General features: G+C 50.1%; 1 protein-coding gene across 1 annotated transcript in view; it reads right to left on the reverse strand.

Moving 5' to 3' along the window:
- LOC119969078 (potassium/sodium hyperpolarization-activated cyclic nucleotide-gated channel 1-like) overlaps positions 1 to 12,691 on the reverse strand; it is a 182,809-nt gene that overhangs the window by 18,569 nt on the left and 151,549 nt on the right. Inside the window, exon 9 of the mRNA XM_038802281.1 lies at positions 3,370 to 3,607. Within this exon, the coding sequence (XP_038658209.1) occupies positions 3,370 to 3,607 (238 nt within the window). The remainder of the gene's footprint in view (positions 1 to 3,369; positions 3,608 to 12,691) is intronic.

Consider the following 12,691-nt stretch of genomic DNA (forward strand, 5'->3'; position numbering starts at 1 on the left):
CGAAAAGGAAAGTGATGAATTGGACCCCTCCGGAAGGCTGCTGCCCTAGACTCGACATGTATGCTGAAGCCGTCAGAAGTCGTGTCAATGCCAGATTCATCAGTCGCATTCACAAGGCAGCCCCGAACGTCACTCAAGTACAACGCAACGCCATCCGCGCTCTCAAAACCAACCGCAAAACCAAGGGCATGATTTATCGATCATCCCAAAGCATGTTTTTCGGTCTACTAGTCCCGCCGTTGTCAACCTCGCCGCTGGGAAACCTGTGCACCAGCATGGGATTGGATTTTCCCACCAGCGTGTGCATGGCGGCTGGTATGGGTGCCGGCATGTGGTGCAGGGTGGGGGTTCAGCTGCCTCCTGGGTAGGGGCGTGGGATTACAGGTGTGTGGGACAGGGGTTGTTTCCAGGGGCACATTGCTGCTACTCATCTGAGGAGATCGCGAAGTTTCTTTCCTGCACTGTTGGCCGGTCCAGACAGCGTTTCCAACAGTGCGGGCCACCTCTGCCACCTGTGTCGAGGCCCAGCGAACAGCGGCTTCCTTCCTGCCCGGGGTCGCCAACCTCTTCTACATGGCACCCAACAGGGTCTTGAGCTCAGCGTTCGTGAAACGGTGTGCCACTCTATTCGCTGCCATTTTGTTGGCAAGGATTTTGTGTGTGTTCAATGAAGTATGTATATGCGGCTGCAGCTTATCAGTCTCCTGGGTGTCAATTGCGAACCTGCCGAATCCTGCATTATTTCACATTAGAAATAATTGTGTTCCATGTGGTACTGACCCCTTAATGGTCTTTGAATCTGTCCAGGTGTGGCACCAGTTTTGCTGTCGTAGAAGTCCACAAATCTTGCTTCAGCATCAACACTTAGCCTCAGGAACAGAGAATTCCACCACCTAACTTTAATTATTCTAGTAGAACGTGGAGGTACAGAGTTTCACAGCAGAGCTAATTATGGGGTCAAAGAATTTTACAGCTCGGAAAGAGGCCCTTCGGCCCATCGCGTCCGCTACGACCATCAAGCACCCAACTATTCTAATCATATTTTCCAGAACTTGGTACGTAGCCTTGTATGGATTGGCATTTTAAGTGCTCATCTAAATAGGTATTAAAAGTTGTGAGGGTTCCTGCTTACACCACCGTTGGGACCTGGGCTTGATTCCCGGCTTGGGTCAGTCTGTGCGGAGTTTGCACGTTCTCCCCGTGTCTGCGTGGGTTTCCTCCGGTCACTCCTGTTTCCTCCCACAAGTCCTGAAAGACATGCATGTTAGGTGAATTGGGCATTCTTAATTCTCCCTCAGTGCACCTGAACAGGCCCAGTAGTGTGGCAACGAGGGGATTTTCACAATAACTTCACTGCAGTGTTAATGTAAGCCTTCTTGTGACACTAATAAAAATTATTATTTCAGGCAGTGAGTTCCAGATCCAACCACCCTCTGGTGAAAAAGCTTTACCTCACATTACCTCAAAACATCTTGCCGATTACCTTAAATCCACACCCCTGGATATTAACCCCTCCACTAAGGGGAAAAGTACCTTCCTGTCCACCCAATCTATGTCCTTCATAATTTTATACACCACAATCAGGATCCCCCTCATTCTTCTCTGCTCTGGGGAAAACGACCCCAGCCTACCCAGTCTCTCTTGATAGCTGAAACAATTCAGCCCAGGGAACATCCTGATGAATCGCCTTGTAGTTTTAATAAGCAAAAGAAATATTTATTAAACATGAAAAGTTTGATCATGCTCCAATACTCCTTTACTCTCCCTTAGTTTCGCAAATATATATAGTTTTCAGACCAAACAACCCACTCTGAACCAAATGGCCGATGCCACTCAACCGATTGATCTTTCTGACTATATTTCCCTACTTGCTCTAATGTTTCTATTAACTCTCCCCACTTGAATGGCTTCCTGTACCATGATGCCATGGTCAGCTTGCTCATTCACACTACAGCTCTCATTCTTGTTCATACAATCTGCAAGGATTTGTTGCTCAATTATAAGGGCTAAGACTTCTCCATTCCCACCTTCTCAATCCCCTTACCTGCCTGTCTTACCCTACTGTCCCTGACATTGGTCAAATCAGACAATGTTAACCTAAGGGGTGTAACTGCCTTCTAGAACAAAATGTCCAGGTAACATGCCCCCTCTCTGTTGCGTCCCAATGCCTGTAGCTTGGTGTCCAGCTCATTAAATCTGAGTCAAAGCTCCTCAAACCACAGACACTTATACAGATGTGGTTGCCATGCATTGGAGTGGTGTCCAGGAGAATCCAAATTACACTACACCCATCTTGCCATCTTTGTTGTATTAATTAAAGTTATTTTTTAGAATTAATTTATAGTTTCTCTCTTCACTGAACTTCCTCACTCACCAAACTCCTGGCTTCACACGTTAAGTAGCCAAGCAGTACTCAGAAACCTCAGTATTTATACTTTCTGAATAACAATGACGAATCAATCTCTACTAAAGCGCAGAAACCAGTTTAAGCGAACTACCTAATTAATAGCTTCACTGCACTCAGAGAGCTTGATTATGCTTGTTTAAGACTGGAATAAACTTAACTCACCTCTGAACTGTATTTTTTAGTTAATTGCTAAACTTTAAAACAAATTAGGTGGGATTCTCCATCGGCGGGATCCTCCCCTTTGCTGACAGTGCACTCGCACCAACGGTTTTCCCGACGGCGTGGGAGTGGCTACAGTGGGAAACTCAATTGGCCGGCTGCTGGGACAGAGGATCCCATTGACGGCGGGGGCGCACTGCGCCAAAAAATGGGTCTGACGGAACGGAGAATCCTGCCTATAGATTAAAAAAAAAATTAACCCTTATAATTCACTCATTCACTAAGCTCTTGGCTTCACTTTCTAAGACCTCATGGAGCACTCAAGACTGCAAATCTCTCCCTAAATGCACTGTCAGTTCATCTACAACAAAAGGTGCTCCTTTCTGGCTCCGTCTCTCGACATCCTGGCAGTGCCCTGCCCTGTCCTCAACCACCGAGGGCTCCAATGGCCTCTGTGCCCAGCTGGCATGGTCATCACATCTGGTCTCCGTTGATGGAGATCAGCAGTGATTCCCGCCAGCCTCACAGTTCACCGCCGGTGATAAAGAATCCCGGGAGCCGGGAGACGCCAGCTTAAACTAGGCTGAGCATATTTAAATGCTTATTTAAGTATGCTCATCTGGTTCATACCTAGCCAGGGTATGAACCAGATTGTGCAGTGGGCCGGAACCATAGTGCTCTGTTCGGTGTCCAGCACAAACTCCGTTTAGTAGCTCTCCTGCAATTTCCAGGAATAGTGGGATGTACGCCATGTGCAACGCGGGCGGAGATTCCTCCCCCCCCCCCCCCCCCGTGTCACTCACCTCCAAAGTAAGCACCATTAGAAAGGTGCTTTTGATAATATGTTGTCTCTATTGAAACAATACCAGATTCAATGAAGAACATTCTGTCTCCCGCAGCACCCTCTCTTATTATCACGTCGTCCTTCATAAAGACTTCATAATTCAGATTTGTGATAATACCTTTCACAAAATTAGAATCTGCATTTTGGAACATTGGCACATTTTGGACCAGACCTCTGCATATGAAAGTTAGAACATCCTGTAACAAAATAACAAGTCAAACAACACTCGCTCACAAACCACTGTATTTGAAAAAGAGATGCGTAGACAAAAATATTGACTGGCAATTTGATGGCGAACTGGATTTTCATTATGAACCTGAAAGCTGCCTGACATTTAAACCTGCCTGCTGTAGTCGGATTGCTTTAACATGATGATGGAAGAAAACCCCAAAATGCATAGACGTATTGACTTGTCTTTAAAAATGGACATAAAGCCAAAGATAGCTGAGGATGTAAATTCTGAGAATGTAAAATTTAGTGACTGTCTAAGACGTTCCTGTGTGTGATACTAAGAGAGAGCAATGGAATGTCCGACCCTTTCTCTGACAGGCATTTCAAAGGAAAAAGCCAAGCAAATGTGAATTGCCATCTCCTATGGAGATAATTGAAGATGACTATCATCTCAGCAGGAATTATATCCTGTCAGCTATGTTGTGTAGGTGTCCCCTTCACAGAAATGCACAAAGGACTGGGATAAAAATCTAGCTGCAAAACCTGGTGTGTCAGAGTGTGTGACACAGAAATAAAAATAGAAAGCAACAGTCACCCTTGCTCTGGCAAGTAAAAAAGTCTCACTCTTTTTCTGATTGCTGAAGACAACCAAGTCAGCAAAGCCATAGTTGAAAAGGAAGCAGGACAACTCCTCTCAGTTAACCTGCAGAACCAGGAGTCTCAAAACCATGCTGATGTCAGAGCTACTGAAATCATGAATCTCAAATGGCCACATTTCATCATCTTTTTCTCATGGACAAGTCAAAATCTGATTCATATTTAAAAAAAACTTAGATTTTGATTCACATCTCGGGCTAGATTCTCCGCCCCGCCGCCACGGGCTGGATTCTCCAAAAATGGGGTTATGTCCCCATGCCGACATAAAACGGTGCTGTTTCATTGAAAAAAATAAAGAGCTATTCACTTACCTGCAGAGGGCTAGCAGGGACACTGGAAGCTTCACGCAGCTTTCGCTGTGGATACGGGCCTCCGCACTTCCGGTTCCAAATCCGCGTATGTGCATGGCGGCGGTCTCCAGCGGCCGCGCAGGGCGCCATGGCGGACTCGGATCATCACAGAGAAAGAAGGTCCCCCCGTTCGGCCCTGCGCCCCTCCATCGGATCGGCCCGATCGCTGCCCCAGCCACCCATAAGGCCTACCCCAGTGCTGGATCCCCAGCCCCCCACCAAGGCGGCCGCAGATTTAGTCCGCAGCCGTCGCGCAACAGTCCCAACCGGCCAGACGTGGTTAGAGCCACGCCATCGGGAAATCGGCCGGTTGGGATTGGAGTATCGCTAGGAGGGACTCTGCCAATGGCCCCCCAGCTGCGCGGCATGATTGACGGCGATTCTCTGGGGTCCAGAGAATCGCCAGAGCAGTGCCGGACGCGATCAGGTCGGGAACAGCGATTCTCTGCTCCCGCGCAAAACGCAATTTCGACGCGGGGCTGCGGAGAATCCTGTCCCACATTTCTGTTTCACCCCGCCAGCGGGATGCTCCGTTATGCCGGCTTGTCAATGGGGTTTCCCATTGTGGGGCAGCCCCACGTCGTCAGGAAACCCCTGGGCTGCCGGAAAAACGGAGCATCCCAATGGTGGAGAATCCAGCCCCTCATTTCTAATCTGTGTGAATGTATGTACATGCATTTTAAAAAATAATTTTTCTCACTCTTTCTTTAACTCAAGAATGACTGGTTAAATTGGCTCTTTTTAAAACATAAATACATTTGGACTGGGAAATGGTATCCACAAAGGAAGAGATCCTAATCTTGTGACCAATTAGAACACAGAACATACAGTGCAGAAGGAAGCCATTCAGCCCATCGAGTCTGCACTGACCCACTTAAGCCCTCACTTCCACCCTATCCCCACAACCCAATAAGCCCTCCTAACCTTTTGGACACTAAGGGCAATTTATCATGGCCAATCTACCTAACCTGTGAGAATGTGAAGCAAGGGTTAATAGCTAGAACAAGCCAGAATGAATATGGGATATGTTAGTGGAAAATTACAAGTGTAAAAGGAGAACGAACTTGCTGAAATAAGGGAGTTGAATAGCCTTGAGAAACAAGGAAGATGGCCAGGTGACAGGGTGTGAAATACGGGAGCCGCTTGCAATTATAACTAGCACCTGCTAATTAAGCTAAGACTGCTACAATACTCATGTGCCAATAGATAACTTTAAAGTCTGTATAATTATGTACTGGAACTATTGCAATAACGAATTAATAACAAATTTATACTTTGTAATGGGGGCGAGCTCAAGTGAATGTAAGAGACAGCCCCTAACAATACATATAAAAAAAGGATGTTTCGAGCAAAACTTTGGCACTCTCCAAGGTGGACCTTTGGAATACCTAGAGGGCTGCCCCGATCGCAATAAAGAATATTCTAAAGTACGAACGTGTTCGAGACCGTTTCTTCCGGACTGAGAGACAAGTGAATTAGAGACGCATTCACACCTGCACGTCTTTGGACTGTGGGAGGAAACCGGAGCACCCAGAGGAAACCCATGCAGCCACGGGGAGAAGGTGCAGACTCCGCACAGACAGTGACCTAGCGGGGAATCAAACCTGGGACCCTGGCGCTGTGAAGCCACAGTGCTAATCACTGTGCTACTGTGCTGCCATCGCTCAATTGAGGGAGTTGAATAAAGAAAGGAATCCAGTTCATCCCCGTCACCTGGGGACATAACAATTTGGGGATATCCCATCCAGAATTTAACAAATTCGAACTCATGATGAGACAGTTCCCTCAGAGGGGACAGCGGGTATCAAATCTGGGGACCTCACCCAGGGACCAGTTGTAACAAATGGACGGATCTCGTCTGGGATAACAAATTTGGGTCCTCACCGGGGGACTGCTCATAACAACTTTTTCAATTCTAGGCTGGATTGCAAATTAGAACATTTAATAGAAGCAAACGGTTAACTTTAAAGAGAAGATATGTGAATGTCAAGAGTCTTGCTCCCAGGACAAGGTGGTAATGTTGGAAGACAATCAGTGATCGCACTAACAGCTCTCTTACTCTATTCACAGCTGCACTACGTACCACCTCAATAATCATAAGAATCACACTGCTTACAAGACTACCTTCCTCACGTCTCAGACAATCACGCACTGTGAAAAGCTTTACTTTCCGCACACTCAATTATCAACCATTCACATGTTAGAAATTGACTATCAACTATTGAAGGGACATTCTCTGAATGTCTCACAAGATTCTTACTAACAAACTCCATCCTTTCTTGCAGAAGATGGCATTGGGGGAGAAAGAACCTGCCTGAACACCCTACCCCATCTCAAAGGAAGAGTGTTTGTTAACATTGTGATGCACAATCAATCGACACGAAACGTAGATAAAGTCAGAACGATAGGCTTTAATACACAAGAAGTGGACCCGGCAGCAGACGTACAGAAGAATGGCAGACTGCCAGGGACCACAGGTTCTTATACCCCGCCTCATAGGCGGAGCTACCTACCTCTCAGCCAATCGGCTGAGAGACACATGACATACCTGGGCCAATGGGCAGCGAGTCCTCTGCACCAATGGCAGCTCATATTTCCAGGTACTGTAATACCCCTAGTCATACTACCACATTCACCCCCTGTTGAAAAAGGAACCGGAGGGGGGTACGGGGAACGCGGACATGGAGGGGGGGGGTGCGTGTCCCGTAAGTACGTGAGAGACTGGTAGTATGACTAGAGATGTTAGGTCATACCATTGCATTGATGGCTGCCCACTGGCCCGCAATTATGTACAAAATACAGAACAGAAACAATGCACAGTGTGGGAAAATGGGGGGGAATAAAAATGGAGAACAGACAAAAAAAAACAAGAGTCCATCAGCAGGTTACATGGATTCAATCAGCCGATCGGGTGCCTTGGATGTCCTGTTCGACCTGCATAGCTGTGCCGGCGACGTTGGAGCGGTGGTCGTCCGTGACTCCGGGAGCGATGATCCTGTTCTTGCGTCCGTACCCCTAGTCGGAGCTACGGGGGCCAGGCCGGGGGAGGGTCATCCTATCCGCTGGGCCACGTGTGTGTAGGTGTCGGTGGGGCCGGGGGGGGGGCGCCTGCTGGGGGCAGTTGGGGTTGGGGGTGTTGGGGGGGGTGCTGGCGCGCGGGGGGGGGGGGGGGGAGTGGCCGGGATACGGCGGGCGCCAGGTCCTAAAGGGAGACCGTGTCCTGTCGGCTGTCGGGATACTCCACATATGCGTATTGCGGGTTTGCGTGGAGTAGCTGGACTTTTTCGACCAACGGGTCCGACTTGTGCACCCGCACGTGCTTCCGGAGCAGGATGGGCCCGGGGGTAGCCAGCCAGCGGGGAGCGGGGTCCCTGAGGAAGACTTCCTGGGAAAAACAAGAAGGTGTTCGTGAGGCAATTGGTTAGTGGAGGTACAGAGGAGTGACCGGATAGAATGGAAGGCGTCTGGGAGGACCTCTTGCCAGTGGGAGACTGGGAGATTTCTGGACCACAGGGCCAGCAGGACGGTCTTCCAGACCGTACCGTTCTCCCTCTCGACCTGCCCGTTAACCCGGGGGTTGTAACTGGTTGTCCTGCTGGAGGCGATGCCCCTGCTGAGCAGGAATTGATGCAGCTCGTCACTCATAAAGGAGGACTCCCTATCGCTATGGATGTAAGCGGGGAAGCTGAACAGGGAGAAGATGGTGTAGAGCTTTAATGATGGTGGTCGTGGTCATGTCAGGCCAGGGGATGGCGAAAGGGAAAATGAAATGAAATGAAATGAAAATCGCTTATTGTCACGAGTAGGCTTCAAATGAAGTTACTGTGAAAATCCCCTAGTCGCCACATTCCGGCGCCTGTTCGGGGAGGCTGTTACGGGAATCGAACCGTGCTGCTGGCTTGCCTTGGTCTGCTTTCAAAGCCAGCGATTAGCCCTGTGAGCTAAACAGCCCCAGCGGGAGTACTCGTCAATCACGTTGAGGAAGTACGTGTTGCGGTTGTTGGAGGGGAGGGACCTTTGAAGTCCATGCTGAGACGTTCAAAGGGGTGGGAAGCCTTTATAAGATGCGCTTGTTCGGGGCGGTAGAAGTGCGGCTTGCACTCCGCGCAGATGTCGCATTCCCTGGTCACTGTCCTGACCTCCTCGATGGAGTAGGGCAGGTTGTGGGTCTTTATAAAGTGGAAAAAGCGGGTGACCCCCAGGTGGCAGAGATCCGCGTGGAGGGTTCGGAGGCGGTCCACTTGTGCGTTGGCACAGGTGCCGCGGGACAGGGCATCGGGAGGCTCGTTTAGCTTCCCAGGACGATACAAGATGTCGTAGTTGTAGGTGGACAGTTCTATCCTCCACCGCAAGATCTTGTCGTTCTTTATTTTGCCCCTCTGTGCGTTGTCGAACATGAAGGCGACTGACCGTTGGTCTGTGAGGAGGGTGAACCTCCTGCCGGCCAGATAGTGCCTCCAATGTCGCACAGCTTCTACTATGGCCTGTGCTTCCTTCTCGACCGACGAGTAGCGGATTTCGGAAGCGTGGAGGGTACAGGAGAAGAAGGCCACGGGTCTGCCCGCTTGGTTGAGGGTGGCTGCCAGAGCTACATCGGACGCGACGCTCTCGACTTAGAAGGGGAGGGACTCGTCGATAGCTCATAGCGTAGCCTTTGCAATGTCTGCTTTGATACGGCTAAAGGCCTGGCGGGCCTCCATCGACAGGGGAAAAGTGGCAGATTGGATGAGGGGACGGGCTTTGTCGGCGTAATTGGGGACCCACTGGGCGTAATATGAAAAGAAGCCCAAACAGCGCTTGAGGGTTTTGAGGGAGTGGGGGAGAGGAAGCTCCATCAGGGGGCACACGCGTTCAGAGTCGGGGCCTATCACTCCGTTACGCACTACGTAGCCGAGGATGGCTAGACGGTCGGTGCTAAACACGCATTTGTCCTTGTTATAGGTCAGATTAAGGAGTTTTGTGGTTCGGAGGAATTTCCGGAGGTTAGTGTCATGGTCCTGCTGGTCGTGGCCGCAGATGGTGACATTATCGAGAAACGGGAAGGTTGCCCGTAAACCGTATTGGTCGACCATTCGGTCCATCTCCCGTTGGAAGACTGAGACCCCGTTTGTGACACCGAAGGGAACACTTAAAAAGTGGTAGAGTCGCCCATCCGCTTCGAACGCAGTGTACTTTCGGTCACTCGCGCGGATGGGGAGCTGATGGTAGGCGGACTTGAGGTCCACCGTGGAGAAAACCTTGTACTGCGCGATCCTGTTGACCAGGTCGGAGATATGCGGGAGAGGGTACGCGTCCAGCTGCGTAAACCTGTTGATGGTCTGACTGTAGTCTATGACCATCCTATTTTTCTCCCCGGTCTTTACCACCAGCACTTGTGCTCGCCAGGGGTTGTTGCTAGCCTCGATGACCCCTTCCTTCAGAAGCCGTTGGACTTCGGATCTGATGAAGCTCCGGTCCTGGGCACTGTACCGTCTGCTCCTGGTGGCGACGGGTTTGCAATCCGGGGTGAGGTTTGCAAACAAGGATGGGGGATCAACCTTGAAGGACACGAGGCTGAGACAGTAAGCAGGGGCATAGTGGCGCCGAATTTGAACGTTAAGCTCTGGAGGTTGCACTGGAAATCTAACCCCAGGAGTGCTGCAGCGCAGAGGTGGGGAAGGACAAAGAGCTTGTAATTTTTAAACTCCCTCCCCAGGACCGTGAGGTCCGCTATGCAGCACCCTATGATCTGGACCGTGTGCGAACCGGAGGCCAGAGCGATTTTGTGTTTGACTGGGTAAACAGGAAGAGTGCAGCGTCTTACCGTGGCGGGGTGGACGAAACTCTCTGTGCTCCCGGAGTCCAGCAGGCAGCTTTTCTCGTGGCCGTTGAGGAGGATCTTCGTGGTTGCCGTGGATAGAGTGCGAGGCCGCGGCTGATCCAATGTGACTGAGGCGAGTTGTGGCAGAAACCCCGAGTCGTCATCCGGCAGAGAGTAGTCACCTGTGGGGTACTCGGTGCCGATCCAAGAGGGCGGCGCCCTTCGGCCGCACATGGTGGGGGGGGTGGACAAAATGGCGGCGCCTGGGGATCGCACGTGGTGTCGGGGGCCCAAAATGGTGGCGCCCGGGGATCACACGTGGCGGTGGGGGGTAGGGGCAGCGAGGTTTGTGGGCCGCACGGGGCCCCTGAGGAGAGCGGGGGGGAGGACCCGCGGTTGCTGCTTGACAGATGGCCACAAAGTGGCCCTTCTTGCCGCAGCCCTTACAGGTTGCGGTGCGGGCCAGGCAGCGCTGGCGGGGCTGCTTTGCCTGGCGGCAAAAATAGAAGCGGGGCCCTGTTGGTTTATCGGGGCGCCCTGTGGCGCAGGCCTCGGGGGGTGGTCCGAGTCCGTGGGGGTGAGGGAGGTCACGTTCCACGCTGCCCAGGGGGCCGCCGCGTGGTCGGGGGCGTACGCGTGGGCGTTACGATTCGCAACGTCTAGGGAGGAAGCGAGGGCCTGTGTCTCCGTGAGGCTTAAAGTTTCTCTCTCTAAAAGTCTTTGGCGGATCTGCGAGGACTGCATACCTGCAATGAAAGCGTCTCTGATCAAAAGTTCGGTATGCTCGGCAGCAGAAACCTGTGGGCAGCTGCAGTTCCTCCCCAGCACGAGGATGGCCCGGTAAAATTCGTCCAGAGACTCACCAGGAAGTTGCTGCCTCATGGCCAGTAAGTGCCGAGCGTAGACTTGGTTCACCGGCCGCATGAAATGTCCTTTAAGTAAGTCCATGGCCACATTGTAGTCTGTCGTGTCCTCTATGAGCGTGTACACGGCGGTGCCGACGCACGAGTGGAGGATGTGCAATTTCTGTTCCCTCGTCGGGACGTTTTCAGCTGTACTCAGGTAGCTATTGAAGCAAGCCAGCCAGTGCTTAAATGCTGCTGTTGCATTTGCTGCGTGCCTGCTGAGTCGAAGACACTCCGGCTTGATGCGAAGCTCCATCCTTTAAAATTTTGTGTATTAAATTGATGCACAATCAATGAACACAAAACGTAGATAAAGTCCGAACGATAGGCTTTAATACACAAGAAGTGGACCCGGCAGCAGATGTACAAAAGAATGGCAGACTGCCGGGGTCCACGGGTTCTTATACCCCGCCTCGTAGGCGGAGCTACCTACCTCTCAGCCAATCGGCTGAGAGGCACATGACATACCTGGGCCAATGGGCAGTGAGTCCTCTGCACCAATGGCAGCTCACACTTCCAGGTACCGTAATACCCCATGTCATACAACCATACATGGCCAGGGGCAGAGCCAAGCCCATGACAATAAGCAAAATTGAAGAAGGTGACGCACTGGATTTCTTCAAATTTAATCCTTCTGGTCCCTTCTGACTTCTATCTCACACCACACACTGGAGAGCAAGCTGCAAATGCTTTGATCAAGTCTCTCTTTCCTCTCCCTTCAAATCACAAGCTAAACTTTGCCTCTCTGCTTTATTTCATATATGTGGAATCCCATGTGTGGAAAAAGCAAGTGAGCCTTTAAAAGGTGTATCATTACTCAATTTGACACTCATAAACCTCAAATGCTGGCAACGACATCAAAGGCTACGTCAGAAGAAATGTGTATAAGCAATGATTCACCAGTTGCAGGCCTACAGGAGCTAGTTCAGAATAGGACTTGTAGATCCTGAGAGCAAGGTTGCAGACTAATTCTGCTAAAAAGCACTAAATGGATGACTTTAAGGGCCCATATTACAAAATAAAGCCGGTGAATATTTATTTACCAGGAAACCAGGCACTGCAGGGATTAAACTGGCTGAACACAAGTCTTAATATTTCTTGTGACAAAATATACGTAAGTTTAGCACTTTTTATGAACTGCGGTGAAATGCCAATATTTCTAGGCCACTTCAAATAGGTGGAATTTTAGAGTTCAAGTGGGTAGAAACATTGGTTTTCCCTTTGTTTTCATTCTATTACCATCAAGACTGTGGACCAAAATATTTGTATCATATCACATCAGCATTTTAGCATTTAATAGTGCATATAATCATGTAATACAGGTTGATGTTAATTATAACAGTGCACAACCAAGTTAGATCATGTACATGTGAAGTGAAGGAAATGACAACGGCAGTT

This window comes from Scyliorhinus canicula, chromosome 7 (genome assembly GCF_902713615.1).
Source record: "Scyliorhinus canicula chromosome 7, sScyCan1.1, whole genome shotgun sequence".
NCBI lineage: Eukaryota > Metazoa > Chordata > Chondrichthyes > Carcharhiniformes > Scyliorhinidae > Scyliorhinus > Scyliorhinus canicula.